This window comes from Malaclemys terrapin, chromosome 4, assembly GCF_027887155.1.
Source record: "Malaclemys terrapin pileata isolate rMalTer1 chromosome 4, rMalTer1.hap1, whole genome shotgun sequence".
Classification (NCBI taxonomy): Eukaryota; Metazoa; Chordata; order Testudines; family Emydidae; genus Malaclemys; species Malaclemys terrapin.
In genome coordinates, this window is record NC_071508.1 from 131,385,729 (window position 1) to 131,413,582 (window position 27,854).

The window sequence follows — 27,854 nt, forward strand, 5'->3', positions numbered from 1 at the left end:
ACCGTCAGCACCCCTCCCGTACCCCCTGCTCAGAGCGCCTCCCGCCCACTGGCAGTCCTGCCAATCAGTGCCTCCCCTTTCCTCCCTGCACCGCCCGATCTGCGGTTTCGTGGCGTGCAAGAGGCTCTGGGGGGTGAGGGGTGAGGAGCAAGGGCACTCCAGACTCAGGGGAAGGGGTGGAGTGGGGGCAGGGCCAGTGGCAGAGCCAGGGGTTGAGCAGTGAGCACCCCCCAGCACATTGGAAAGTTGGCACCTGTAGCTCCAGCCCCGGGGTCGGTGCCTATACAAGGGCCGCACGCATATTAACTTCTGAAGAGCCACATGTGGCTCCGGAGCCACAGGTTGGCCACCCCTGGTCTAGGGTATCAAATGCGGTAATAGCTAAAGTAACGCACTAAATGCAGATATGAGAGCATGTCGTTTGAGAGTCAAACAAGTTTACATTCTTAAACTTTCAGGTTATGGTTGCATGTTTTGAAGTCTTCCAAACTTGGGATGATGAATATGAGAAACTACAAGTGTTGCTGAGAGACATTGTGAAGAGAAAGAGAGAAGAGAATCTGAAGATGGTGTGGCGTATCAATCCTGCTCACAGGAAACTGCAAGCTCGTCTTGATCAAATGAGGAAGTTCAGGCGCCAGCATGAGCAGCTGAGAGCAGTTATTGTGAGAGTCTTAAGACCTCAGGTAGAGTTCCACTCCTTCCTAATTAGGGTAACTGCCTATACATCTGGTAAAGATATAGCAGTTTCCCATCTCTTTTTATGAAAGTCCACCTGCAGACACAAGCCAGTCACATTAGTCACTCACAAAAGCAAAATTACTTGTGTTCCCCTGCAAACAGCTGACTAAAGGAACGTGCAAAACATAACCATTAGAATTTGAGTAGAACTCTTAGAAGCATTCGAAATTCACCATGGAAAGGAACGTACAATCACTCGCATAGCTGCGAGTTCCTCTGCTGGACCTGTAGCAAGTTAAACAGTTATTTCAAAGTTTTGACATCTGTGACATAGTGGTAAAGACCCATTTTCAGCTACATTAGAAACTTACCAGTACCAGTTCAATCTGTAACTGATCACTTTTGTATTCATGCAAACAGCAATGCTTTTTCTCTGTATAATCTCTCTTCAAATGGAAAAAGAATCTAGGGATTTATTTTCAGGCCTTGAGGGCATGTTTTTAAATAATCTTTAGTTTTCCAAACAGAGCAATCCTGTTAAATTATTCTCCGTCTTTATACCCTGAAAGCAGTGAAAGATAGTAAGCAAACTGAAAATGATTAACTGACATTAATGAGAAGAATGGTATTACATTCGTCCACTTTTTGCTAGTAATAAGGCTAAAGTGTACATACTTAACTCCATGAATAAAAGCACTCTAATGCTGGCTTGTTTTTCCATGTGATGGAAAAAATGGATACTGCATACAATAACTTGCTTTAAGTTTGGATCGCTTGATTTTGAATATGGCAAATAACTACAGTACAAGTTTAAAGCGGAGAATCTCTCATTATTACTAAACATTGTGCAGCATAAGGTATACTCTCCTCATCTTACTTGCAGATGAATACCCTACAAATTTGCACCCTTAGGTTCTAAAGGATTTAGTCAACTGAGTACAGTGCAAAAAATTAATTGCATGTCTTTTTACAGTGTGTACATAAAATGCTTAACTCTCAAAATGTGTGTGACACAAAAACCTTTAGATCAGTGAGTCTTGGAGAGCTAACTAAACTATGTGACTTTATGCAGGTCACAGCTGTTGCCCAACAGAATCAAGGAGATGTACCTGAACCCCAGGATATGAAGGTAGCAGAAGTCCTTTTTGATGCTGCAGATGCTAATGCTATTGAAGAAGTAAATCTTGCTTATGAGAATGTTAAAGAAGTAGATGGCTTAGATGTTTCCAAAGAAGGTACAGAAGCCTGGGAGGCAGCAATGAAACGGTATGATGAAAGAATTGATAGGGTTGAAACAAGAATAACTGCTCGTCTACGAGACCAGCTTGGCACAGCAAAGAATGCTAATGAAATGTTCAGGATCTTCTCCAGATTCAATGCTTTGTTTGTCAGACCTCACATTCGGGGTGCTATTCGTGAATATCAAACACAGTTGATCCAGCGTGTAAAAGATGATATCGAGTCTCTTCATGACAAATTCAAGGTACAATACCCACAAAGTCAAGCTTGCAAAATGAGTCATGTTCGTGACTTGCCTCCCGTGTCTGGGTCTATAATCTGGGCCAAACAGATTGATCGACAGCTCACAGCCTACATGAAGCGTGTTGAAGATGTGCTTGGCAAAGGTTGGGAGAACCATGTTGAAGGGCAGAAGCTGAAGCAAGATGGCGACAGTTTCCGTATGAAGCTCAACACTCAAGAAATATTTGATGATTGGGCAAGGAAGGTTCAGCAGCGCAACCTTGGTGTGTGTGGCCGTATCTTCACTATTGAAAGCACTCGTGTTAGAGGCCGAACCGGAAATGTCCTCAAACTAAAAGTCAACTTTCTCCCAGAAATAATAACACTCTCAAAAGAAGTACGCAACCTTAAATGGTTTGGATTTCGTGTTCCACTTGCAATTGTCAACAAAGCTCACCAAGCAAACCAGCTCTATCCTTTTGCTATTTCTCTGATTGAAAGTGTCCGGACGTATGAACGGACGTGTGAGAAGGTGGAAGAGCGTAACACTATTTCTCTGTTGGTAGCCGGTCTGAAGAAGGAAGTGCAGGCTTTGATTGGAGAAGGTATTGCCCTGGTGTGGGAGTCATACAAACTTGACCCCTATGTACAACGCCTAGCAGAGACTGTCTTCAGCTTCCAAGAAAAGGTTTGTTCTACTGATTATGTTCTTTTTTTCTAAGTGAGACTCTGCACATATCAGTGGCAGTTGAGTTTATTAGCAACAAAATAGTTTAGTTTTGGATTGTATACTATTCAGGACACAGCTGTCTTCCTCTTGGAAAATAATCTAACTGTTTATGCAACTATTGCATAGATTCCAATGTCTTATAGTATTGAAGTCACTGAACAGAGAAACCATTGACAAGATGTATGCTCTCAGATTATTACCTGGTAATGTGGCAAATGTTCTCTGGGTGGTGGTAGAGAAACCATATCTTGAAAAAAAAAGGCTAATTTAGTAAAGTAGCTACTGAAACATTTTAGTTAGTGATTATAATATGAACACACTTTGTATTAATGCTTTATACTCTAGTATAGCATCAGTTACTTTTTAAAAACCTGGATGCGTGTTTCTCAGTATCTCCCTTTTAGATTAAGGGAATTAGCCAAATTCTGACATCTCCATTATGAGGCAAGTTCCCAGAGACTTCAGTAAGTTTCAATGAATGAACATAAAGTAATGACTCGCACCCTTGCAAGAATGGATGTAGCTCTGTTTGTGAGAGAGGGATGTTTTATCACTTTCACCAACATGGCCGACTGGTATCAGCAAAGTACTAACATTAAATTTTCCCTTAGGTGGATGATCTGCTCATTATTGAAGAAAAAATAGACCTGGAAGTTCGATCCTTGGAAACCTGCATGTATGATCATAAGACTTTTTCAGAAATCTTGAACAGAGTTCAAAAAGCTGTGGATGACTTGAATCTTCATTCATATTCCAATTTGCCGATCTGGGTCAATAAGTTGGATATGGAGGTAGGTCTTTCACTCAAAGCGAACATAGCCTTCAAAGGTGACAGGATAATAGCTTAATGGATGGTTGAATATGTCAGGGTAGGGAACAGGTTTTCAGATGTGGGTGAACATCAGCATCTTAATACAGACAATACTAATCATAATGCTAAGGTGAAATCCTCTTTCTTGGGACAGCATGGCAGTAAATCTGATATTTAGGTCCCCTCCTAAAACCTAGGTTTTAAATACTCTAAACTGTATTGTAACATGTTGACTTAAACTTCCTTTGCTTAAAAAGTGTTTAATTAAAAAAAAAAAAAAACACTCCTGTTAAGATGTAAAGCTGAATTTTCATCCTTTAAAAGTACTACTGTATCTAAAAATTTCAGGGATTTCTTGACAATGGGGGAATCTTAGAGACACCACATAAGTGTCTTTCTGCCAGTTTTCTTTGTATTTGTTTTCAATATGGCTTCTTCCTCCGTTAGATTGAACGAATACTAGGAGTTCGACTACAGGCTGGGCTGAGAGCTTGGACCCAAGTTCTTCTTGGACAAGCTGATGATAAAGCAGAAGTTGACATGGATACAGATGCACCTCAAGTCAGTCACAAGCCTGGTGGGGAGCCAAAGATCAAAGTAAGTTACATTTGATGGTTACTCATTATGCTTTTTGTTAAAATAAGACAATACAGAACCTTGAGTAGAAATAAGTACTCTTGTGGTACGTATTGCTATATAATGCAAGTTCTTCTAGTTATGGTTATGGTTTGTATTCCACTGGGGGTTATATGCACACGCCATGCGTGAGAAGCTGGAGCATTTGAAAGTAGGAGCATCTCTTGGTCCACATATACGCCTTTGCTTCACTGAAGTCAGGGAACCTTTGGTACCGAGGCAGTCCCCCTTTCTACATTAGACTTTCCTCCTTCAGGTCATGTTCCTGCCCATTCCCCTATGGCTCTTGCGGATCCACGAGTTCTGAGGGCACCGCCATTCAAACTAGGCTTTGATTTTTTGGCATTGGAGGACTTGGACAGAGTGCAGGATCTGCCCCTCCCAGAACCAGTATGATTACCTTAAGATTCCGTAGACTTAATGGCCGTACCCTCCCTTTCCCCAGCAACGGAACCATTGGTACCCTGCTCTTTGGGGCCCTCCACAGCAACAGATCTGCCTGGTTGGGCATACTGGGCATTGTGGCCTCAGTATCTGCCTCTGGAACCTTCCCACTCCACTCAAGAGGAGTTCCCCCACCTCACCTCTTTGACAGTCATTGAGTAGGCATTCTGAACCAGTGTTGACAGGTGCTCCTCTTAGTCCAACTCTGACAGTACCGCTGGAACCAGAGCAGTTCCCTTCATCATCTCCAGATGCTGTAGTGTCGTCTTCTTCCTCCTGACGCCCGGATGATTACTGTCAGTTCCAAGAACTGTTACATAGGGTGGCTAGTACCCTCCACAGTCCACTGTACAGAACAAACAGCACCAGCTGTCTGATAGCTTACACTCCGTGGTGTGTAATGGCTCTACCAATCAGTGATGCTGTTCAACTGGCCTGGACTGTCTGGCACACTCCAGCCACTTACACACTTTCCCCCAAGACAGATGATTCCCTCTACTCCCACAAAGACTCCAGAGCTGCTCTGTGATCACTGGGTATCTACGCACTAGCAATCAAGTGCAAGTCTTACTCGGCCAAGAAGTGGACTCTCCCCTGCAAAGGGTAGTGATAGAACCTGTTCCTATGACCTGTCAGGGTGCAGGGTTCTATTCCACCTATTTTCTAGTCCCAAAGTGGAGCATGTGGAGACCAATCTTAGACCTCCATCATTTCAACTGCTTCATACACGAGCCAAAGTTTCATATGGTCACTCTAGCAGCCATCGTTCCTTTGTTAGAAGGAGGCATGTGGTTTATGGCTTCGATATGCAGGTTGCTTACTTCCATGTGGATATCCATCCTACCCACAGACGTTTCCTGAGATTCAAGGTTCTACCTTTTGGACTCACCACTGCTTCACAAGTCTCCACCAAAGTTTTCTCAGGAGCGGTGGACCAGCTCCACTGCCAAGGGGTCTCTATATTCCCTTGACGATTTGATCATGCTGCTAGCAGCCAAAGGGGAGGGTCATTCCTTACCTTCATGCTGCTTACACTAGACTCCTTGCTGGCGGGTGAGTGTAAACATCAAAAAATCAATTGGATCCCACACAGTCCCTAGAATTCATTGGGGCCTGTATCAATGCAATATAAGCATGTGCCCACCTCCCAGAGGACAGGTTCCAGGCCCTACACGAGCTGATTTCCACTGCAATTTCCAGTCCTTCTGTTCTGGCCAGGACTTGCCTTTCTCTTCTTGACCATATGGTGACTTCTACATACATTACTGCCTTAACTTCTCTCCACTTTCGTTGCCTACAGCTGTGGCTCCGGAGGACCTATTTTCCCATAAATTATCACGGACTTTCTACTAACCGTTCCCCAAGAGCTTCTCTCTTCCCTCTAGTGGTGGACAGATCCAGGTCAGGTCTGAACCAGAATACCCATCCTTCCATCCTCCAAGCATGACTATCATCACAGATGCGTTACTTGTCAGATGGAGTGCCCACCTGGGCGAGCACATGACTCAGGAGTATTGGAATCCTGGATGCCCATCAATATCCTAGATCATGTTCTCATCATGTCAGACAAGACTATATCTGTTGCCTAAATCAACAAAAAAGGGGGCATGAGGTCACTTATGCTTTGTATGGAGGCAGTTCATCTTTGGGATTGGTGCATTGCTCACAAGATCCCGTTGTCAGCAGCATACCTCCCCGGAATTCAAACATAATTGCAAACTCTCTCATCAGGAAATTCATGACCGATCACAAATGGGAGCTCCACGACACCGTGGTCACCAACATTTTTAACTGCTGTGGGATTCTGATCAGGGACCTCTTCGCCTCACATGTCCACATCAAATGCACCCAATATTCCTCTGGGGGAGAGAGGGGCTCATTGACCTTTCCCAAGGTGATGCCTTAGTCCTCTTCAGGTCCGACCAGATCAATTATGCTTTTCCTCCCTAAAACGTCTGCCACGTGTCCTACACAAGATCAGATGGGAGAGAATGACGGTCACTCTGGCCTCTTCTGACCTTGCTGGTTCTGGTTTCCCTTCTTCACGTCAGCATATCCCCCTGCTTCTGTGGCCAGCTTTTCTAGAACTCCTCAAACAAAATGGCAGCGGGACCTAGCATCCCAATCCAGAGATTCTCATTAGAGCTTGTTTTTTTTTTTGGATGGGCATCTTCACTAGAGCAAGAACCTTCGTCAGCAGTACAAGACATCCTCTTGAAGAGCAGAGAAGAATCCACAAGGCAGTACTGTAGGGCCAAGTGGAAGCGTTTCACCTCATGGATCCATCAGAGGGGTCTTGCTCCTGAAGTTGTGGACATCCCTCTTCTTTTGGACTATCTTCTCTCCCTGAAGACGTCAGGCCTCACTCTCAACTCCATCAAGGTGCACATAACCACTAGCAGTGCCTTTCATCCTCCTGCGGAGGGGCACTCTCTTTACTCACCCTTGACTACCAGGTTTTGGAAGGACCTCCGATGGACTTATCCTCCCCTTCAATCCATTTCTCCCCCAATGGGACCTCAACCTTCTCCTCACGGTGTTGACAGAATTTCCCTTTGAACCTCTGGCCACCTCCTCTGTCTGTCTCTCCTCTCCATGAAGGTCACTTCCCTGGTAACTAATACTTCTAGGTTGGAGAACTGAGGGTTATGGTGACGAACCCCTCCGCCTTTTCCATGTTCTGTAAGGACAGTGTTTCACTGTGCTTGCACCCCAAGTTTCTGCCAAAAATTGTATTCCATTTTCCTCTCAACCAACCCATACACTTAACTGCTTTCTTTCTGAAGCCTCATGCCTCCATGGAGGAATGGCGCCGTCACTCCCTCGATGTCTGCTGGGCCCTGGCTTTCTACCTTCAGAGGATGAGATGATTCATGAAGTCCCCTAGACATTTTATCACAATAGCATGAAGGATTAAAGGGCAAATGATCTCCATTCAGGGGATTTCGAAGTGGGTTTTGGGGTGTATTACCCTATCAGTTATCAGAACTGTCCCCATGCCTTGGGGTACAAGCCCACTCCACAAGAGCGCAAGCATTGACTACAACTGCGCTTCACAATGTACCAGTTAGAAATATGTAGGGCAGTCATGTGGAGTTTGGTACATATCTCTCTTCCCATTATGCCTTGGTGCAAGACTGCGACTGATGCCTCACTTGGCGCAGCTGTGCTCCATTCCACAGTTCCATCATGTTCCTCGCACCCTGCTTGTTAATAACTGTCAGTGGAATACAATTGGGACTATCACTCGAAGAAGAAGAGGTTGCAGGCTTTGTCTAAAATTTTGTGTTTATCTTCAGCTGGCCCAGCAAGTTCTTATTTAGCAAAATTGAAACTGAATGTGGTGTCTTTCTATACCTGTAGAATGTTGTACATGAACTGAGGATAACCAACCAGGTGATTTATTTGAATCCACCAATTGAAGAATGCAGATATAAGCTCTATCAAGAAATGTTTTCCTGGAAAATGGTAATACTGTCACTACCCAGAATTCAAAGTCAAAGATACCAGGTAAGTATAATAAATTTATTTATAAATCTAATAAGATAGCTCTAACAGTTGCATTGCAGTTGTATACAGATAATGTAATCTTTAATGGTTATGAAGGCCAGTTTTCATTTTCAAAAATTGCTCCATGTATTCTGAACTTGGTATATGCAACTTGTATTTAATTGTGGGTCTTGTCAGGTGGGAGTACACTATGAGTTGTCTGAGGAAGAGAAGTTCTATCGGAATGCCTTAACACGGATGCCTGATGGTCCTGTAGCACTTGAGGAGTCTTATTCAGCTGTTATGGGCATTGTGACAGAGGTTGAACAGTACGTTAAGGTAGGATATGAGTTCTGATTTTCAGTTTGAAATTGTAGAATAACGCATTTGATGGGCGTTACCTTTGATGAAAGATATAGAAGAGCTCTTCTAAATCCAACAATGTTACCTGTTTACTGTAATCCCCATTAATTCAGTTACATAAATAAGGAAAGTATCTACATTCTGAAAATTCACTGTTACATGGAGGTTTTTTTAATGTACTTGTTAATAGGTATGGCTGCAGTACCAGTGCTTATGGGATATGCAAGCTGAAAACATATATAACCGTCTTGGAGAAGATTTAAATAAGTGGCAAGCCCTCTTAGTTCAGATAAGGAAGGCTAGAGGAACCTTTGACAATGCAGAAACCAGGAAGGAATTTGGACCTGTTATCATAGACTATGGGAAGGTAAGAACCTGAAAGTTTCGTGCATCTTGTAGAAGTAACATGAAGAAATAAACTTCAAAATGGGCTTATAGAGGTTAAAATGAGACTTCATAACGAATAGTAATACTCAGTAAACTTTCTTGATTGTAGGTACAATCTAAGGTGAACTTGAAATATGACTCTTGGCATAAGGAAGTACTCAGTAAATTTGGCCAAATGCTAGGTCAGAACATGACAGAGTTCCACTCACAAATTTCTAAGGTAAGACTAGTCCAAAGAATGATTCCTTATTACAATATCAACTTGCTACATCCACCTTTTAAAATACTGGGTTTTTTTCCCCCCTCTAACAGTCCCGTCAAGAGTTGGAGCAGCATTCAGTGGACACTGCTAGCACATCAGATGCAGTGACATTCATCACATATGTACAATCCCTGAAACGTAAAATCAAGCAGTTTGAGAAACAAGTTGAGGTAAGTTGTCACTTTCTTACTAACATCTTGTTTCTGGAAATCCTTAAGAGCTTTTTTACAGCGAGGGGACAATTGATCATGACCAGTCTAAGCCTGCTAAGAGAAACCCTGCTTCTAATCTCCTGTCCTAGTAACTCTTCTAGATAAACACTTTCAAACCAAGATTCTATAGTGAGCTTTACTGAGTTACTTTATACTTCTGAGGGTTCTTTAGGCTGATCTATTGCTGATTTCTCTTTAGACTTCTCGCTATCTGAATTTCTAATTGAACTTCTAGCTAACAGAGAAATTAAAGTAGGTCACCTTCTAACAATGTTTGTGTGGACTGTAGCTTTACCGCAATGGTCAGCGCTTGCTAGAGAAACAGAGGTTCCAGTTCCCTTCCTCCTGGTTATACATTGACAACATTGAAGGAGAGTGGGGTGCTTTCAATGACATAATGCGTCGCAAGGATTCTGCCATTCAGCAACAAGTAGCAAACTTGCAAATGAAGATCGTTCAAGAGGATCGAGCAGTGGAGAGCCGTACAACTGACCTGCTGACTGACTGGGAGAAAACTAAGCCTGTGACAGTGAGTTTTTTTCGTGCCTCTTTGCTGAACTCACTATAGAAAGTTAGCATTCTGTAACAAAAGGTTGTTCAGTAACCCTGAAATAGACTGGAGGGGTCGGGGGGCATAGATGTTACCTTCAGATTTTGATGCAGATATGTGAATCCTCTCTACGGGGTTTCCTAGTGACTTGGCAGAAAGTGTACCTTGTCTTTTGCTCTTGGTTTAAAACCCCAACACTTTCCCTGACTTAACTTGCATTTTAAAACAGAAACACCTCTATTGTAACTTGATTTTTACAAATTTAACTAGCAATAAGGAGTGTGCACTCTATAGAGCATTTGGTGAGAAGAAGAATCTTGTTGAACCTGTGTCCTAAAGTAAATGTTACTAGCTAGCATCTGCTAAAAAATCTCTTTTGCCAAGATGATTCTTTAGATGCTTACCCAGGCAAGGGATCTGTAACTCATATACCCAGAGTTAAAGGTCTGCCAGGGAAACTGAAAATTCCTTAAAGCAGAAGAGATGGCATGGTGTCTGATGCTAATCAGAAGTAGTTTCTGCACAGATTTTAAGTGCTTAAACCCTTACTCTTAACATCTGTGCCATGTTGTCCTTCATATGGTTCTTTCTAGGGGAACTTGCGTCCAGAGGAGGCTCTTCAAGCACTTACCATTTACGAAGGAAAATTTGGTAGGTTGAAAGATGATCGTGAGAAATGTGCAAAGGCCAAAGAAGCTCTTGAGCTAACAGATACAGGACTACTCAGTGGCAGTGAAGAACGTGTGCAGGTACAAACTGTTTTTTAAAAATCCATGAATTTGGTGTTTGTAAATGGTTCTGGACAGATGACTTCTTGTAGGCAGAAGTCCTTCAATTCATTCATAGAGGAGGCATAGCAGTCAATGGTTCTCCCTTCATGCTGCCCTATCACTGTGCCCTATCCTTAACTGGGATGGTCCAGCCTTAGGGGTGAGTAACTCAGTCTCAATACCCATAACTCAAGCCCTTGGCTTTTCCACTGAGATAGCAACCACAGACACTTGAGGGCAGCTTTATATGATGTAGAAATCTGGGCACTAAACTAACTAGAGATGAGACTAAGGGCTTGTCTACACTAGGGGAGGGGGTGATCAATCCAAGATGCGTAGCTGAAGTTGCGTTATATTTGCGTAGCTGAAGTGGAAGTATCTTGGATCTAATTACCTGGGGTCCACACGGCGCGGGATCGACGGCTGCGGCTCCCCCGTCGACTGCGCTACCTCCGCTCACTCTGGAGTTCCGGAGTCGACGGTGAGCGCGTTCAGGGATCGATATATCGCGTCTTAACGAGACGCGATATATCGATCCCGGATAAATCGATTGCTACCCGCCGATATGGCGGGTAGTGAAGACGTACCCTAAGGGCTTATCTACGTGACAAGTAGCTTCTAAGTCAGTGGTTCTCAAACTTCAGCGACGCGAGGACCCCCATTTTATGAAAAAAATTTCAGGGACCCCCAACCCCACCGCTCAGGCCCTGCCCCCCACTCCACCCTTGCTCCCTCCATTTCCCCCTTCCCTCTGTCATTTGCTCTCCCCCACCCTCACTCACTCTCACCAGGCTGGGGCAGGGTGTTGGGGTGCAGGAGGGGGTGTGGGCTCTGGGAGGGAGTTTGGGTGCAGGAGGGGGTACAGGGTGCGGGCTTTGGGAGGGGGTGCAGGTTCTGGGCTGTGGCAGGAGGTTGGGGTGCAGGAGGGGCTGAAGGGTGCAGGTTCCAGCTGGGTGGCACTTACCTTGGGCGGCTCCCGAAAGCAACCAGCATATGTCTCTGGCAGCGGCTCCTAGGCGGAGGGCCAGGGGATCTCTGTGCACTGCCCCTGCCCGCAGGCATCACCCCCACAGCTCCTATTGGCTGCAGTTCCCAGCAAATGGGAGCTGCGGAGTCGGCGCTCAGGGCCAGGGCAACGCGTGGAGACACCCTGCTCCTCTTCTACTCTTTCGCTGCCTGCCCCCCCACCCCTCCTGCCGGAGACCAGAGGGAGCTGCGCGGAGCCAGGGCAGGCAGTGAGTCTGCCTTAGCCCTGCTGTGCCACTGCACTTTTAGTGTCTAAAATCTCCCCAGCTTGGCTTCAGTAGCCTCCAGGAGATAGCACTGTTCCCAGTCCGCGGCCCCCAGTTTGAGAAATGCTGTTCTGAGTCACATTTTGCTAAGCCACACTCCAGGACTTTCACTGCACTGTAGCAGTGTCCACCTGAGACGTTACTGCAAGGCAAGTTTGATATACTATAGGCGTTCACTCTTGCGTGCTGTGCAGTAACTTGCCATGGAGACAAGCCCTGACTTAAGCTACTGAGCAGCCAACATATGGTAACTCCTTTTGGGCCACCAGAGATGCGCTAGGCAAGCTCTAGGATCAAGTCTCTGTCCAATTACCAGTACCCTGGCCAAGTTCCTATCCCAATGATTTGTTTAAGAAGTTCTATCTAACTTAATGATAATAAGTATCTATCCTTTCTATATTACTGACCGAAGTTTGATGTATCCCTTTGTACTGTAGGTAGCTTTAGAAGAGTTACAAGACCTCAAAGGAGTTTGGTCTGAGCTTTCCAAGGTCTGGGACCAGATTGATCAGATGAAGGAGCAGCCATGGGTTTCAGTACAGCCTCGCAAGGTACCTTTTTTTATTCAGTGTATATAGAAATCATAACTACAACTATACTATTAGACTCTTCGCCTTTTAGGTAAAAGTACATTTTAAATGCTCTAACAACTTGAAAATGAGCCAGAATGTATGGTATGGTGCTTATGTCTCTGGGTTTTTTTGGCATATGAAAAATAGAATTCATTACTGAGAATGCAGCCTCCATCTAATCTAACTTGCGGCACTGAGCAGCAGAAATAACTTTTCCTCTTAACTGAAGCTTCAACAGGATAAGGCTTACAAAGCAAAACCTGAAAAATTATCAGGATTGCAGAAACTGCACAACCTTAAATATATTTAATTATAGGCTACATCTGCAGAGGACAAGCATTGATGCTATATCTGTTTCTTGAAATTAAGTTAATCTAAATTAGCACTTTTCTCAAACACTTGTCCAGCTTCACTGATGAAAAGCTATTGTTCAAGCTGATGCTTCTTGGATACATAAACCTGAAACAAGGCTTCTGCCTCTGATCTGTAAGGAAGAATGTCACAATTTCATGACCACTGTGATCTAGTGTAAAATTACTTCATGCTGTGCTACTCCAATGATCAAGGGATAGACAGAACTAGTATTGTACCAACGGTCATGAATTAAGCTTCAAGCAGTATTGTGGACTCCATATAATGTGCTGAGATGGAATATATCAACAAAAGCGTGGCGAATCTGTTGGAATGATGAGATTTGAGGGGCAATTGAATGTTTTCGTACATCTAGGATTTGGTTTGCCTGCCTTGTTTACAGCTATATTTATTGTTAGCAAAATTAAATATATGCACAATAGGAAAGCATGATCAATATTATCTAAAGGTGATTCTCCCATTCTTAAAGAACAGTTTAACAAAATGTTAAGATGACAAACTGTAAGTAAAACTGATAACTGTTCTAATATTCAGTTTACTAGAGTGATTGTGTTTCTCATAATGTTGCTGGTAGATGAATTCTTTCATGGCTTCTGTATTTTATTGACAGCTTCGACAAAATTTGGACGGCTTACTGAACCAGTTGAAAAACTTCCCCGCTCGTTTGCGGCAGTATGCCTCCTATGAATATGTTCAGAGACTTCTGAAGGGTTACATGAAGGTAAGCTGTACTTAATTTTTTTTTAATTAGTTATCAAGGATAAGTGCATCCATTAACTTAATATGTGCTGTCTCGTGTTCTAGATAAACATGTTGGTGATTGAACTGAAATCTGAGGCTCTTAAAGATCGTCACTGGAAGCAGCTGATGAAGAGACTTCATGTGAACTGGGTTGTCTCTGAACTAACCCTGGGACAGATCTGGGATGTTGACTTGCAAAAGAATGAAGCAATTGTCAAAGATGTACTTCTTGTGGCTCAGGGAGAGATGGCTTTGGAGGAGTTCTTGAAACAGGCTAGTATCTATCATTACATACACTAGACCTGTTGTGCAGGAGAGGTTTTAGAGGTGTAAATTAATTTGCTGACAGCTATGTAACAAGTTGGATTTTGGATACCCAGGATGGTGAAAGTGAAATACTTTAGACCTTCACCATATACTTTTAGTTCTAAGTAACTGAGTAAATTTAACACAAAAATTGACACAACATGAATCCCCATAGGTTTAGGGGTTTTATTAAAAGCTTTGCAAGTTTACTGAAGGTACTGTAACTTAAACTTAAAGGTAAATCAAGTAAAATACATAGTACGTTACTATTCTAAAACTTCTAAGTAGAATACTGGAAACTGCCTTCTGTAATTTCATTTTATGAGTTCTAATAACTTTAACTCTGACCCGCAAGACATAATTATGAAATCTTCCACCATATGATTCACAGCAATCCATGAAGCTCTTGCTCTGTAAAAAGATAAGAATCAAGCTCATGTATCTACATTTCTACATTATAGAAAGTAATTTTAATTTTTACATTTATTTCAGTCAGGAGTTCATAACCTGACTTCTTTTTTTCTTAAAGATAAGAGAAGTGTGGAACACTTATGAACTGGATTTGGTTAACTATCAGAACAAATGTCGTTTGATTCGTGGTTGGGATGATCTCTTCAACAAGGTCAAGGAGCACATTAACAGTGTGTCAGCCATGAAGTTATCACCATACTACAAGGTATAATGTAAAATTACTTTATTTTTCTCTTCAATTAGCTTTGGCTCCCTCCTTGTTTTAGTATTCTTTTCCTAGTGCACATTTGTTCAGCTGGCACTGTGTACGCCAAATTTGGCAAATAACTAGGTGTATAACTGTGATTATACCTTTTTATAGCTTTAACCAAACTTGCAAAATTATTTCCAATTCAGTTCTTAAACTAGCTTGATTAGTGTTACTTGTCCAAATTCTTAAAATCATGCTGATTTGTAGCTGAAGTGTCTTTTTTGTTTGTTTGTTTTTTAAGGTAAACTGAATGTTAATGGTTTTTGTAACATTTAGGTGTTTGAAGAAGATGCCCTTAGCTGGGAGGACAAATTGAATCGCATCATGGCACTCTTTGATGTCTGGATAGATGTCCAAAGGCGATGGGTCTATCTGGAGGGGATCTTCACTGGTAGTGCTGATATTAAGCACTTACTGCCTGTTGAAACACAGAGGTTCCAAAGGTACACTTATTTTGGATTTGTGTGAAATTCTGTTACAGTTCAGGGCAAACTGCACCATTGACTTTATTCCTCTGCCTGCTGCATGCGCACCCCTTCCGAGTGATAGGTCTGCACTTCTCTCAGTGAATTCTGTGATTCGCCCCAACTTTTTTGTTCTAGTGACCCAGAGCAAAATAGTCTTGTTCACCAATAGTGTTCTCAGCAGATCCATCTGGGTTTTGGCCCCTGCTGCAGACTTTGGAAGCCTATGACCGTATGAGAGTGCAGTGATAGAACAGCTTGTTCATAAGGATAGTTTTCTTTTGCACATAAAGGGTTAAAACAATAAAAGACCTGTAGACCCAGAAGTTATCTAGACCTTAGTCTTTCCTTGCAAGTTTAGGTAGCCCTTTTTGTCCCACCTATCATCTAGCATTGGGCTAGGCAGGTAGATTGCACCCTTGCAGTCTCTGCCTGTATCCAGTCTTCATTTGATGTCTCCCACCCTGAGCTAACAAGCAGTCTCTTATCCATTTCAAAGCCTTTGACTAGGTTCAGGTGTCCCAGGACAGACGTATGCACCTCTCCAGAGAGTCAGAGGTAGACATTAGCAGTGGATTTACTGTATAGTCCATTTGAGCACCGGCAATTGAGTTAGTCATTGTCTAGTTCTTGGCTACCACGTGGAGTGCGCCAACTAGAATTCATCTTTAGTGTAGCATAAAGCCAGCCACACCATAATACTCAGACAATATTAATAAAATTAATAGACATCACCCTTTTTCATGCTCAATAACTGAACTTGTACTATTGTATCCCTCATTTAATGTGTGCTTAATATTTTTCTCGCTCACTAACAGCATCAGTACTGAATTTCTGGCACTTATGAAAAAAGTATCCAAATCTCCCCTTGTGATGGATGTTCTTAACATCCAAGGTGTACAAAGGTCACTGGAGAGATTAGCAGACTTGCTTGGAAAGATCCAGAAAGCATTGGGAGAATATCTGGAGAGGGAGAGATCCTCCTTTCCTCGGTAAGGAATTTCATCTCCTCAACCAATTGTGCTGGAATAAACTCTAATGTGAATTGTGTTAGTTTGCACAGTAGTGCCTAAGTACTTCCTTTTATTGTGTTCCGCTAGCAACCTTCTAATGCATAGGCAGACATCAAAACACGAATGCTTTGGAATCATAAAAAATAAAGGGTGAACAATTTAGACATTTTATGGCCCCATTTCCTGGGAAGTGACAAACTTCAATTTCTTTGTGGGTCACTTGTGATTAGTAACTTAAATGGCATAATTTGAATATAAATATTGCTTAATAGGCTGTTTAACCTGGTACTGAATAATGAAATTCTCAAATTAGTTTTGTTTCATTAAACTAAATGAGCCCTTGGGAATCTCTTTAACCAAATACCAAAGCTTAAGAACTGGTGTCATTCTGTATTTGAATCATGTTGCGTTTTGTTTCACCTTCAATTCTCAGTAGTATGGGATGTCCTTGGATTGTAGATTTTAAACATAACCTCCACGTCAAGCATGTGTTCAGAGCGGGAGCTTTGCTGTCTCATAATCTTTCAATACTTGGCATTTATTTGCTAATGAGGTGTTAAAGTGGGAAGAAAACTCTAGATAGACTAAAATGGTGCAGAGAATAAGCCCTCATGTATTTTTACTATGAGCTAACAGAAGTATGGAGGAAAGGAATTACACAGCATTGCACAAACTAGCAGACATTTCCCCAGTTTTTTAAGGGTTATAGTGGGTTCAAGTAACTATATTAATTCTTGGCCTTCAATTAATTTAAAAAAAAATAATTTCTTTGACCTCAGTGGTCAGTTGTTTTAAAAAGCTTTAACCTTATCTCTAATACTAGGTTCTACTTCGTTGGTGATGAGGACTTGCTCGAAATCATAGGAAACAGCAAGAATGTAGCTAAGCTCCAGAAACATTTCAAGAAAATGTTTGCTGGAGTTTCTAGCATCATCCTGAATGAAGAGAACACTGTTGTTCTGGGGATCTCATCACGAGAAGGAGAGGAGGTAGAGCTGCGTCTTTGGGGTTTTTTGCAAACTTACAAACCTGGTCTAAATTAAAACTAAAATTACACTTAAATTTTAATTGTTTCAGGTGCTGTTCAAAACACCTGTGTCTATCACAGAACATCCTAAGATCAATGAGTGGCTCACACTTGTTGAAAAAGAAATGAGGGTCACACTGGCAAAGCTGCTTGCTGAGTCTGTTACTGAAGTAGAAATCTTTGGTAAAGCAACTTCAATTGATCCAGTTCTCTATATTTCTTGGATTGACAAATATCAGGTATCCATCTTATTCACGTTTGTCTAAGTAAACTATATAATACACTATTGTGGGAGGAACAACTTGTAGCAAAAATCTAACTGTATTTTAAATGTTCAGGCCCAGCTTGTTGTCCTGTCAGCCCAAATTGCATGGTCAGAGAATGTGGAATCTGCTCTGAATGGTATGGGTGGCGATGGAGACAGCAGTCCTCTGCACTCTGTGCTGGCTAATGTTGAAGTCACGCTGAACGTGTTAGCAGACTCTGTGTTGATGGAACAGCCACCTCTCCGCAGAAGGAAATTGGAACACTTGGTAAGTAATACTCTTCTCCCCATCCTCAAGTAGTCATTCGGTCTCTTACAAAATTTAAATACAATCTGTCCATCTTCAAATCATGAAACTGACACTTAGGGAAAACTAAAATATTCCCATCAAGCTTTCTTGAGTAACAGCTGTTTCTGTAGATATTACATATGCCTGACTTGAAATAATGTCTATAAACTTAAGTGTCAGTGTAGCATAAGATTCTGAAGAATTATTTAGTGAATAGAAACAACTTTTGGAATATACCACCCAATCTCGTATTCTGAGAGTAGATAGATTTATAAATCTACAGTTTATATTAACTTTTATCATCTATCTATGTACTTGGCTCCAGTAACCATAGTGTCTGAGCTCCTTCAGCTGTTTAAAAATACAAACAACTTATAGGACAAATAGCTTAATTTAAAACTTCGGTGTTTGTGTGAGGGGCTGTCATAGGCATGTGAAGAACTTTTTGAAGAAAGAAAAGCTAAACTGAATGTTTTTTGCGTTTAGCTATGAAAGTCCATCACTTCTTGCCCACTGAATTCATAGCATAACTCCAGCTCCTCCTAAGAAGCTCTACTTTCCACCAGATGAGTGCAACTGACAATCTGTCCTGTTGTTCAAAGGCTCCCATAAAATAAACCTTGACCTAAACTTCTAATTGGGGAACAAGTGTAGAGTGCAAAGCCACAGAATGGTGTTTGTAGCAGTCTGTGCTGCCAAGAAACTAGAGTGCTGTGTTTTGTACAAGTTGGAGCTTTCACATGGGGTGTGGTTTCACTGCTAGACATGACTTGCAATAATCAAATCTATGGACCTTCAGCCTTACCGTGTCAGTCTGTACTGATGAAATGAGGTGCCAATTTCTGGCCTACTGCAGATGAAAGTTGACATTTTTTGTGTCTTGGGCATCCAAAAGGATTGAAGGCTAATGATTAAACTAGTCTGAGGGGAAGGTGCCCTCCATAGTGGAGTCTTAGAGGAAGGAAGTTTTTTGGAAACATTTCGCTTTATCTACCGGCATCTCAGTCTTGGCTGGGTTTAGCTCTAGTCAGATACGCTTCATTCAGCTGCTGATTCCAGCTTCTGAAAGCTGGGAATGGAGATGTAGAGCTCAGTTTTGGTCTGTACCTGCTGGGATTTCAGCCTATAGTGTCTGAGCAATTCTTTTGGTGGCTTTATATAGACTTTGAATAACTTGTGCAGAGGATTAAAACTTGTGGGACCTCAGAGGTGAGCGCTCTTTGGGGTATGGTGGGGAGGGATGTAGAAAAACGGTCCATCTACAGCACTTGGGGTTTCTTAGAGGAAAATGTGAGCTGGTTTAAGGGCACTCTCATTCATCATTACAGTTTCTTGGAGGCAGACAAGAATATTTGGTGACTAACAGTATCTGGTGCCAGAGAGGTGTAGCAGGATGAGTATGGATGTGCTTCCTTTCTCTGCGTGTGGACAGAAAAAGGTTGTCCATAAGGACAGTTCTTGTGGTTTCAGAACCATACCTTGGCCTGAAGCTTGACTGGGAGGGATCCTGCATCTACAGACTTTACTAGCTCCTCTTTTCTGCAGGCTAGAGGATGAATATTAGATGATGCCTTCTAGCACCGAGCAATGACTTTTCATCAACTGAGGTGCAGTGAGATAAAGTAAAACTGTTAGTTTCATTAGAGTGCATGGTCTTTTTTCATGTGGTTGCTAATGAGATGCTTGTTCTCCAGATTACAGAGTTAGTGCACCAAAGAGATGTTACAAGATCACTGATCAAAAGTAAGATTGACAACTCCAAATCCTTTGAGTGGCTCAGCCAGATGCGATTCTACTTTGACCCAAAACAGACAGATGTGTTGCAACAGCTGTCCATTCAGATGGCAAATGCCAAATTCAACTATGGCTTTGAGTATCTTGGTGTTCAGGATAAACTAGTTCAGACTCCTCTTACTGACCGCTGTTACCTGACAATGACGCAAGCCTTGGAGGCAAGACTTGGAGGCTCACCTTTTGGTAAGTTTGTACTGATTCCATATGTATCTTTTGTTAAAGGTAAAGACTGATGTTCATCAGCTATAAAATTAATAAAGTAACTTCCATAGTTGAGACTCCAGTTTTGAAAAAGAGCAACACTTAGGCTAGGTCTATATTTAAAATATAAATATTATTATTATAGGTATATCTCCATATAAATATCTCACAGAATTGGAAGGGACCCCAAAAGGTCATGGAGTCCAGCCCTCTGCCTTCACTAGCAGGACCAAGTACTGATTTTGCCCCAGACCCTCTAAGTGGCCCCCTCAAGGATTGAACTCACAACCCTGGGTTTTAGCAGGCCAATGCTCAAACCACTGAGCTATCCCTTCCCCTAGTTAGGGTAGATCTGCACTGCTGTAATCGATGCAGCAGGTGTCGATTTAGCAGGTCTGTTGAAGTCTCTCCCACTTATTTGTGTACTCCACCTCCCTGAGAAGAGATGCTCTCCCGCCAACACAGTGCAGTGTAGACTAAGCTACATTGACTTCAGTTACGTTATTCAAGTAGTGTAGCTTGGGCTGACTTACCGCGGTACTGTAGCCCAGCCCGTAAACTCTAGATGTTAATATTGTCAGTTTAGTGCTTAGGAGGAGACTAATGTTCGTTTTTATCCAACTCTAAAAATAGGTCCTGCTGGTACTGGTAAAACAGAATCTGTAAAGGCCCTTGGACACCAGCTTGGCCGCTTTGTTCTGGTTTTCAACTGTGATGAAACATTTGACTTCCAGGTATAGTGTCTTTCATTTAACATCAGAACATTCTTCATTTTAAGTTAAGATCTCCATTAATATGCCATTTCAGCTTGTAGATTTCAAAAAATGTTTGAAAGCTTGTTCCTGTATCTGGTAAAATAGATTCTGGTTACTTTACTGTGCAGCTTCATTGGTCCTCACCACCACCTAAAGCAGAATTGGGTTAGAAGCTCCCTGCTCTGCTTTTAGACAGTAATTTTAGCAAGGGAAAATCTGAACTCCAAGCTTTAGGAAAGTAACTTAAAATATTTTCAAATTACAGTCTTCCATTACCATCCTGCAGTCATACTGTGGGACCAACTGAAGTACACCTACTTTAGTGGAAATCAAGTAGGTTTAATTGGCTGACTCCTAACGTATATGTTGCTGCACATACTCCTTATCTCAATGGACTTCCTGATACATTGCAGCATCGGAACTACTTTTAAATTCTGCTGCAGGTTTAGGAATGTGCTTGCAGAGATTTTAGAATAATTAAGTGACAGACTTCCCTAAAGAGGAGTGGAAGTTGCTTAGTAGTGCCTTATACATTCTAAAACATGGAAGCTGGCATTCAAAAACGGAAACATTTGAGAAGCAAGAGTGGAGTGGTGGGTAAAGAAGTAGTTGTTTCTGTTGAAAGCATAAAGATTCTCAGCATAATCGTACACACACATTAAATAGGGGGTTAATCTATGTAACCACAATCCTATCCAGTCTACACCTGTTCCACTGTGTACAGGGAAGAATAACCAAGGTAACTTTGTGTGTGTCTGTGTGTGTGTGTGTGTGTGTGTAAAGCTAATCTATTTTTTTTTTTTTTTTTTTCTCTCTGCCTACAGGCAATGGGACGCATCTTTGTGGGGCTCTGTCAAGTGGGCGCATGGGGCTGCTTTGATGAGTTCAATAGACTTGAGGAGCGTATGCTTTCGGCTGTTTCTCAGCAGGTTCAATGCATCCAGGAAGCCTTGCGAGAACATTGCAATCCAAACTATGACAAGAGTATGCAATTCTTTTAATTGCTAATGGTTTTGTATAGCTTTTCTGGCAAAAGAATGCCCTCACTTGCATGTCTGAAATAGGTCCTTTTGAGAAATTTTCTTGATCAATTACTCCCACATTGGCCAAGGTTGTGTGGTGGTTGTTTTTTTTTTATTTTATTTTATTTGAAAATGTAATTTAAACATGAAAGCTACTTCTTTTAAATGTTTAAATTGATATGTAGTCACTTTCAACATTGTGTAACTAGTGTAGAGGTAGAAAAAATGTTTGGCTAGTTGTACCATAAACAAAACTATACAGGATACTAAAAGTGAAGTTTCAACTACTGTAGTTGATAGCTGATTTGACTGAGACAAAATCAATTGTAACTAAAAATACTTTGTGTGTGAACTACTTTTAGCTTCTGCACCTATTACTTGTGAGCTGCTGAATAAACAAGTTAAAGTGAGCCCAGACATGGCTATCTTCATCACCATGAATCCTGGTTATGCGGGTAGATCAAATCTTCCAGACAACTTGAAGAAGCTGTTCCGTAGTTTGGCTATGACAAAGCCAGACCGCCAGCTGATTGCCCAGGTCATGTTGTACTCCCAGGGTTTCCGTACTGCTGAAGTGCTTGCCAATAAGATTGTCCCATTCTTCAAGTAAGTAATAGTCACTTAAACAAGTGTGGCCCAAACCATTAAAAGATCACTTGTGTACTTAAATCTGGAACTTAAAATGGCTCTGTAGCTAGTTTTGAAACTGCCATAGCAAGAACATAGAACAGTAAGCATGCTTGACACTTTAGTATTGAACATTAGTTTTGTGATCTTAGTATGTCTAAAACTGACTCTGGTATCTTTTTATCCTTAGACTCTGTGATGAGCAGCTCTCCTCTCAAAGTCATTATGACTTTGGCTTAAGAGCTTTGAAGAGTGTACTGATTAGTGCAGGAAATGTGAAGAGGGAGAGGATTCAGAAGATAAAGCGGGAGAAGAGAGAGCGTGGTGAAGTTGTTGATGAAGGGGAAATTGCTGAGAACCTACCTGAACAAGAGGTAAAACATATACAGATTTTTTTATATTCATTCACAGCAAAGGGGCGATTACAGTACATATGCATGTATATGAGCATTTACAGTAAAGCACCTGCTGTATCTAGCATAAATGTAATCTATTCAAGTAAATACGACATTTATGAACTTAAAGTCATGGTACTTTAGGCTACAGGAGTGGTGGTTTCAGTAGATTGAACTGAGTTTTAAGCAGTGCTTGAGTTGGCAGAAGTATCTTCCTTACAGTAAAACAGAGGCACCTGATGGTTTGTGGTCATTACAAATTTTCACTACTCCTGTAAAATGAGTGGTATCCTGACTCTATATTCCAAGTGGAGTAGACATTCTGAATGAACTCCTGGAGTTCACATCACTTTCAGGTAAATGTTGTTATGTAGGCAAGTACAGTTGTCACTCCTCAACTAAGGCAATTGTATTAGGCGATAGCTTAAGTATTCCCTGTATTGCATCACTTTTTAAAGTTCATAATGCACTGTCATAAATGGTCTTACACAAATATAAAACTCAACATCAAATAAGTTTTGCAGGGAATAAGAATGCCAAATGCAAACCTAGCAAATGTCAATATACTCTGCAGTCTGAGTATTCAGCATGACCTGTCTGAAATATTTCCACCAATGTGACTAATGCAGATATTCATTGCTTACGGTGTATTGTCTAATCAAAACATGAAATTTTCCATGTAGATTTTGATCCAGAGTGTGTGTGAAACAATGGTCCCCAAACTTGTTGCGGAAGACATCCCACTGCTGTTCAGTCTCTTGTCTGATGTATTCCCTGGAGTACAGTATCACCGTGGTGAAATGACAGCCCTGCGAGAGGAGCTTAAGAAAGTGTGTCAAGAAATGTACCTTACATATGGTGACGGAGAAGAAGTTGGTGGCATGTGGGTAGAAAAGGTACATTGTAATAGTTGTAAATCTTACAATGTGGAGTTGACAAAAGTACATGTAACACTTTCCATATTCCGTGATACAGAAATCAAATACAACTGCTCCCCAAATAGACAGAATACCTAAATTAAGTTTCAACTTTAAATGATTCCAGATTAATAGGTTTGAATTTTAATAAATGCAAGTCTTAAATGACAGATCCTTCTGTTTTGTCACAGGTTCTTCAGCTCTATCAAATTACCCAGATCAATCATGGGTTGATGATGGTGGGTCCTTCTGGAAGTGGAAAGAGCATGGCTTGGAGAGTGCTGCTAAAAGCCCTGGAGCGGCTAGAGGGTGTAGAAGGTGTTGCTCACATCATTGATCCAAAAGCAATCAGCAAAGATCACCTCTATGGTACTTTGGATCCAAATACCAGAGAATGGACAGATGGATTGTTTACACATGTCCTGAGAAAGTGAGTCTTAAATATTGAATAGCATATAAGCTAAAAAGTGGCTATTAGAGAGATCCTTGGATGTTGTCATTGCCATAGAGAATTGAGGGAAGGGAAAATTACTGTTTTTTAACCTACACTAAATGCTTTCCTGAACTTAGGATCATAGACAATGTGAGAGGTGAATTGCAAAAACGACAGTGGATCATCTTTGATGGAGATGTAGATCCTGAATGGGTGGAGAACTTAAACTCCGTGTTGGATGACAACAAACTGCTGACACTGCCCAATGGAGAACGTCTCAGCCTTCCACCAAATGTAAAGTTTTTTGTTTTTACAAACATTTCAGCATATCTAAATAGTTTAATCTACTGAAAATTTGATGGCTCTGTTGCTTTTGGCAGCTGACATGAACAGACTCTCATCACACACTCTTTCCCCTCAGGTAAAAGTTAATATTGCATCAGAGCAAAAGTGATCTTATGCAATAGTCTAGTTGAATTGTTTAAAAACCCTTCTGTGGTTATGGAGTTTGTCATGTCAGGTTTACCTTGACCCTTCCAGACGAGGAAATACTAGATCATGCATGAATGTCTAATTAGGTGTTAATTTCATAAAGTATTTTATGTATTCAAGACAAAACTAATTTTTATACCACATATTGGCTTTTGGGGAGTTTAGAGAAGCATTTTAACAGCTTTTACAGTAACTCCTCGTTTTAACATTGTAGTTATGTTCCTGAAAAATGCTACTTTAAGCAAAATGTTAAGTGCGTCCAATTTCCCCATAAGAATTAATGTAAATGGGGCTCGGGGGGGCTAGGTGCCAGGGAAATGTTTTTCACTAGACAAGTCGGGGGGGGGGGTGTGTGTGTGTGCGTGCGCGCGCACATACACACACAGTATAAGTTTTAAACAATTTAATGTACACAGCAATGATGACTGTGAAGCTGGGTTGAGGTGGTGGAGTCAGAGGGTGGGATATTTCCCAGGGAATGCTTTACTGGTAGATGATGATCTAGCACCCGGCTGAGCCCTCAAGGGTTAACACATCTTTAATGGAGCCTCACACTCTACAAGGCAGCAGGAATGGAGGGAGGAGACCCAGCATGGCAGTGGCTGCAAACATTCCCTGTGGAAACTGAACGTGATGATGAACTCATGCTATCCCACTGGCGCGCACCACTCCCTCCACTTTCCAAAGTGCTGAGGGGGTGCGTGGGGGTGGGTGGGTGTGTGTGTGTGTGAGAGAGAGAAATGCGCGCACACAACGTGTGGGAGGGGTTGTGACACAGACAGGCACACACTGTGGGTATGTGAAGCACATTGCCCTTTAAGTACGCTGACCCCACTCTAAGTACACTGCCTTTTTAGGTTGATCAGCAAGTTGAGACAGCAGCTGCTGCCAGCAAGTTCCCTCCGTCCTAAGCCCTGTCCTATTCTCTTCATCCCCCCCACCCCCTCCCGTGGAGATGGGGTATGGGGAGGGAGACACGCTGACATCAGCACCCCTCTTCGCTCCACCCCCTGCACAGCAAACAGTAGGCTCCCGGGAGCAGCTCCAAGGCAGAGGGTCAGAGCAGCACACGGCAGTGGGGGGAAGGATACCTGAACTGCCCAGCAATTGATAGCCTGCTGGGCAGCTGCTGCACAGGGAACTTAGAGGAGCTGATAGGGGCACTGCCGGTCCACCCTGGTTCCAAGCCCCCACCAGTAGCTCCAACAGGCTGCTCTTTCTGCAAGCAGTGAACAAATCAGGTGGCTGCCAAACGACGTTATAAGGAAGAATTTTGCTACTTTAAACAAGTATGTTCTCTAGGGTGACCAGATGTCCTGATTTTTATAGGGACAGTCCTGATTTTTGGGTCTTTTTCTTATATAGGCTCCTATTACCTCCCCACCCCCTGTCCCGATTCTTCACATTTGCTGTCTGGTCACCCAAATGTTCTCTAACAGATCAGTGATGTAACAACGAAACAGCGTTAGCCGGGACGACGTTACGTGAGGAATTGCTGTAATAGATTCAGTAGAACATAAAATCTAACTTCTTTTAAATATGCACTTTCTCTCTAGGTGCGTATCATGTTTGAGGTACAGGATCTGAAATATGCTACTCTGGCCACAGTGTCAAGGTGTGGAATGGTCTGGTTCAGTGAAGATGTCTTAAGCACTGACATGATATTCAATAACTTCTTGGCCAGACTACGAAACATCCCTCTGGATGAAGGTGAAGAGGAAGCTCAGCGCAGGCGAAAGGGCAAAGAAGATGAAGGTGAAGAAGCAGCTTCTCCAATGTTGCAGGTATATCTTGGAATGGATTGTAATACTGGGGACTGACACCAGACCCACTGAAAGAAGCTTTTGAGGCACTTCCTAATCTTACAGGCTGTACTGAATATAAATAGAGATTGAGTTAACAAAATATAACTTGCATGTTGTATTCCCCAATTAAAGTATGACACTTTGAATCAATGCTATAGACAAACTTATTTTAAAATCTAGTGTTATGACTTAAGACTACAAACCAAGTTCCTTGAACAATGCTAATGTCTTTACCAACAGATTCAAAGAGATGCCGCAACAATTATGCAGCCCTATTTCACATCTAATGGACTGGTGACTAAAGCTCTTGAACATGCTTTCAAGTTAGAGCATATCATGGATCTCACTCGCTTGCGCTGTCTTGGTTCATTGTTCTCTATGTTGCATCAGGCTTGCCGCAATGTAGCCCAGTACAATGCAAACCATCCCGACTTCCCTATGCAGATAGATCAACTGGAGCGTTATATCCAGGTAAAGTAAATACTGCAGCAAAGTGATCTGAAAGCCTAAAGATGAACACAGTTACCAGGCTCTCCTTGTATTTTCTTCTGCTGTCCTTCGAACACAAGTAATACTTTTTTGCATTTGTGTGGACTAATCTTTCTCTTGTCTTCCATCAGAGATACCTGGTCTATGCAATACTGTGGTCACTCTCTGGAGATAGTCGTCTGAAAATGAGAGCAGAGCTGGGAGAATACATTAGGAGAATCACCACTGTACCATTGCCCACAGCACCCAACATACCCATAATTGATTATGAGGTAATAGCCCCTTGTACTTTTTATAGGTTAAAAACCTAATTCCTAAGGAAACAAAGCCAGTATGACACTATTTCTAAATTAACCTCTCTCAATGGGAGTAAATCAGTATCTCACAAGTTAGCTCAAGGCAAGCCACTGGTTTTATGGTGGGTGTTCTTTTGTTTTTGGTTTTTTTTTGTTTGTTTTTTGCTCAGTACGTAGTCCACACTGATTGTAAACTAGTCCCACAGCATCAAATTTGCAGGTGTTAAAAGCCTAACTGAGTTCACAGATTAAAGCATGAAGTTGTGTAAAATAAGCTGGGGTTGTGATGAGAACCCCATTGGAACCCATTTCTCTACTAAATTTATACATTAACTATATTTCTGTTCACCTAGGTGTCGATTACAGGTGAGTGGGTCCCATGGCAGTCCAAGGTTCCTCAGATTGAAGTTGAGACCCACAAGGTTGCTGCTCCTGATGTTGTAGTACCAACCCTAGATACCGTCCGCCATGAAGCTTTGCTGTATACTTGGCTAGCGGAACACAAACCCCTGGTGCTCTGTGGCCCACCAGGTTCTGGAAAGACTATGACCCTTTTCAGTGCTCTCAGAGCCCTCCCTGATATGGAGGTAACTATTCTGTTTATATGTGCGTTATTGAATAATTGCAAATTTATAACAAGTAAAAGCTGCCTACAAGATTTACTGTAATGATTACTGCAACACCTCTCTACTTACATGGCAAAAACTTCATTGTATCAGTGCTCTTTGCTCAGCTGAATGAATGTATCCTTATAACACTCTGAGGTAGTA

General features: G+C 42.0%; 1 protein-coding gene across 1 annotated transcript in view; it reads left to right on the plus strand.

The window, feature by feature from the left end:
• The window catches only part of LOC128836282 (cytoplasmic dynein 1 heavy chain 1), a 76,311-nt gene that overhangs the window by 14,800 nt on the left and 33,657 nt on the right, over nucleotides 1–27,854 (plus strand). The window contains exons 7-38 of the mRNA XM_054026394.1: nucleotides 459–686; nucleotides 1,754–2,830; nucleotides 3,484–3,663; nucleotides 4,131–4,280; nucleotides 8,127–8,273; nucleotides 8,451–8,591; nucleotides 8,806–8,982; nucleotides 9,112–9,222; nucleotides 9,315–9,434; nucleotides 9,766–10,005; nucleotides 10,620–10,775; nucleotides 12,526–12,639; nucleotides 13,643–13,753; nucleotides 13,837–14,046; nucleotides 14,609–14,755; nucleotides 15,077–15,243; nucleotides 16,083–16,256; nucleotides 17,101–17,266; nucleotides 17,355–17,543; nucleotides 17,643–17,837; nucleotides 19,553–19,835; nucleotides 20,487–20,587; nucleotides 21,433–21,592; nucleotides 21,993–22,236; nucleotides 22,448–22,631; nucleotides 23,336–23,548; nucleotides 23,761–23,999; nucleotides 24,140–24,296; nucleotides 26,051–26,278; nucleotides 26,540–26,770; nucleotides 26,920–27,060; nucleotides 27,438–27,671. Coding sequence (XP_053882369.1) covers nucleotides 459–686; nucleotides 1,754–2,830; nucleotides 3,484–3,663; nucleotides 4,131–4,280; nucleotides 8,127–8,273; nucleotides 8,451–8,591; nucleotides 8,806–8,982; nucleotides 9,112–9,222; nucleotides 9,315–9,434; nucleotides 9,766–10,005; nucleotides 10,620–10,775; nucleotides 12,526–12,639; nucleotides 13,643–13,753; nucleotides 13,837–14,046; nucleotides 14,609–14,755; nucleotides 15,077–15,243; nucleotides 16,083–16,256; nucleotides 17,101–17,266; nucleotides 17,355–17,543; nucleotides 17,643–17,837; nucleotides 19,553–19,835; nucleotides 20,487–20,587; nucleotides 21,433–21,592; nucleotides 21,993–22,236; nucleotides 22,448–22,631; nucleotides 23,336–23,548; nucleotides 23,761–23,999; nucleotides 24,140–24,296; nucleotides 26,051–26,278; nucleotides 26,540–26,770; nucleotides 26,920–27,060; nucleotides 27,438–27,671 — 6,615 coding nt within the window. The remainder of the gene's footprint in view (nucleotides 1–458; nucleotides 687–1,753; nucleotides 2,831–3,483; nucleotides 3,664–4,130; nucleotides 4,281–8,126; nucleotides 8,274–8,450; nucleotides 8,592–8,805; nucleotides 8,983–9,111; nucleotides 9,223–9,314; nucleotides 9,435–9,765; nucleotides 10,006–10,619; nucleotides 10,776–12,525; nucleotides 12,640–13,642; nucleotides 13,754–13,836; nucleotides 14,047–14,608; nucleotides 14,756–15,076; nucleotides 15,244–16,082; nucleotides 16,257–17,100; nucleotides 17,267–17,354; nucleotides 17,544–17,642; nucleotides 17,838–19,552; nucleotides 19,836–20,486; nucleotides 20,588–21,432; nucleotides 21,593–21,992; nucleotides 22,237–22,447; nucleotides 22,632–23,335; nucleotides 23,549–23,760; nucleotides 24,000–24,139; nucleotides 24,297–26,050; nucleotides 26,279–26,539; nucleotides 26,771–26,919; nucleotides 27,061–27,437; nucleotides 27,672–27,854) is intronic.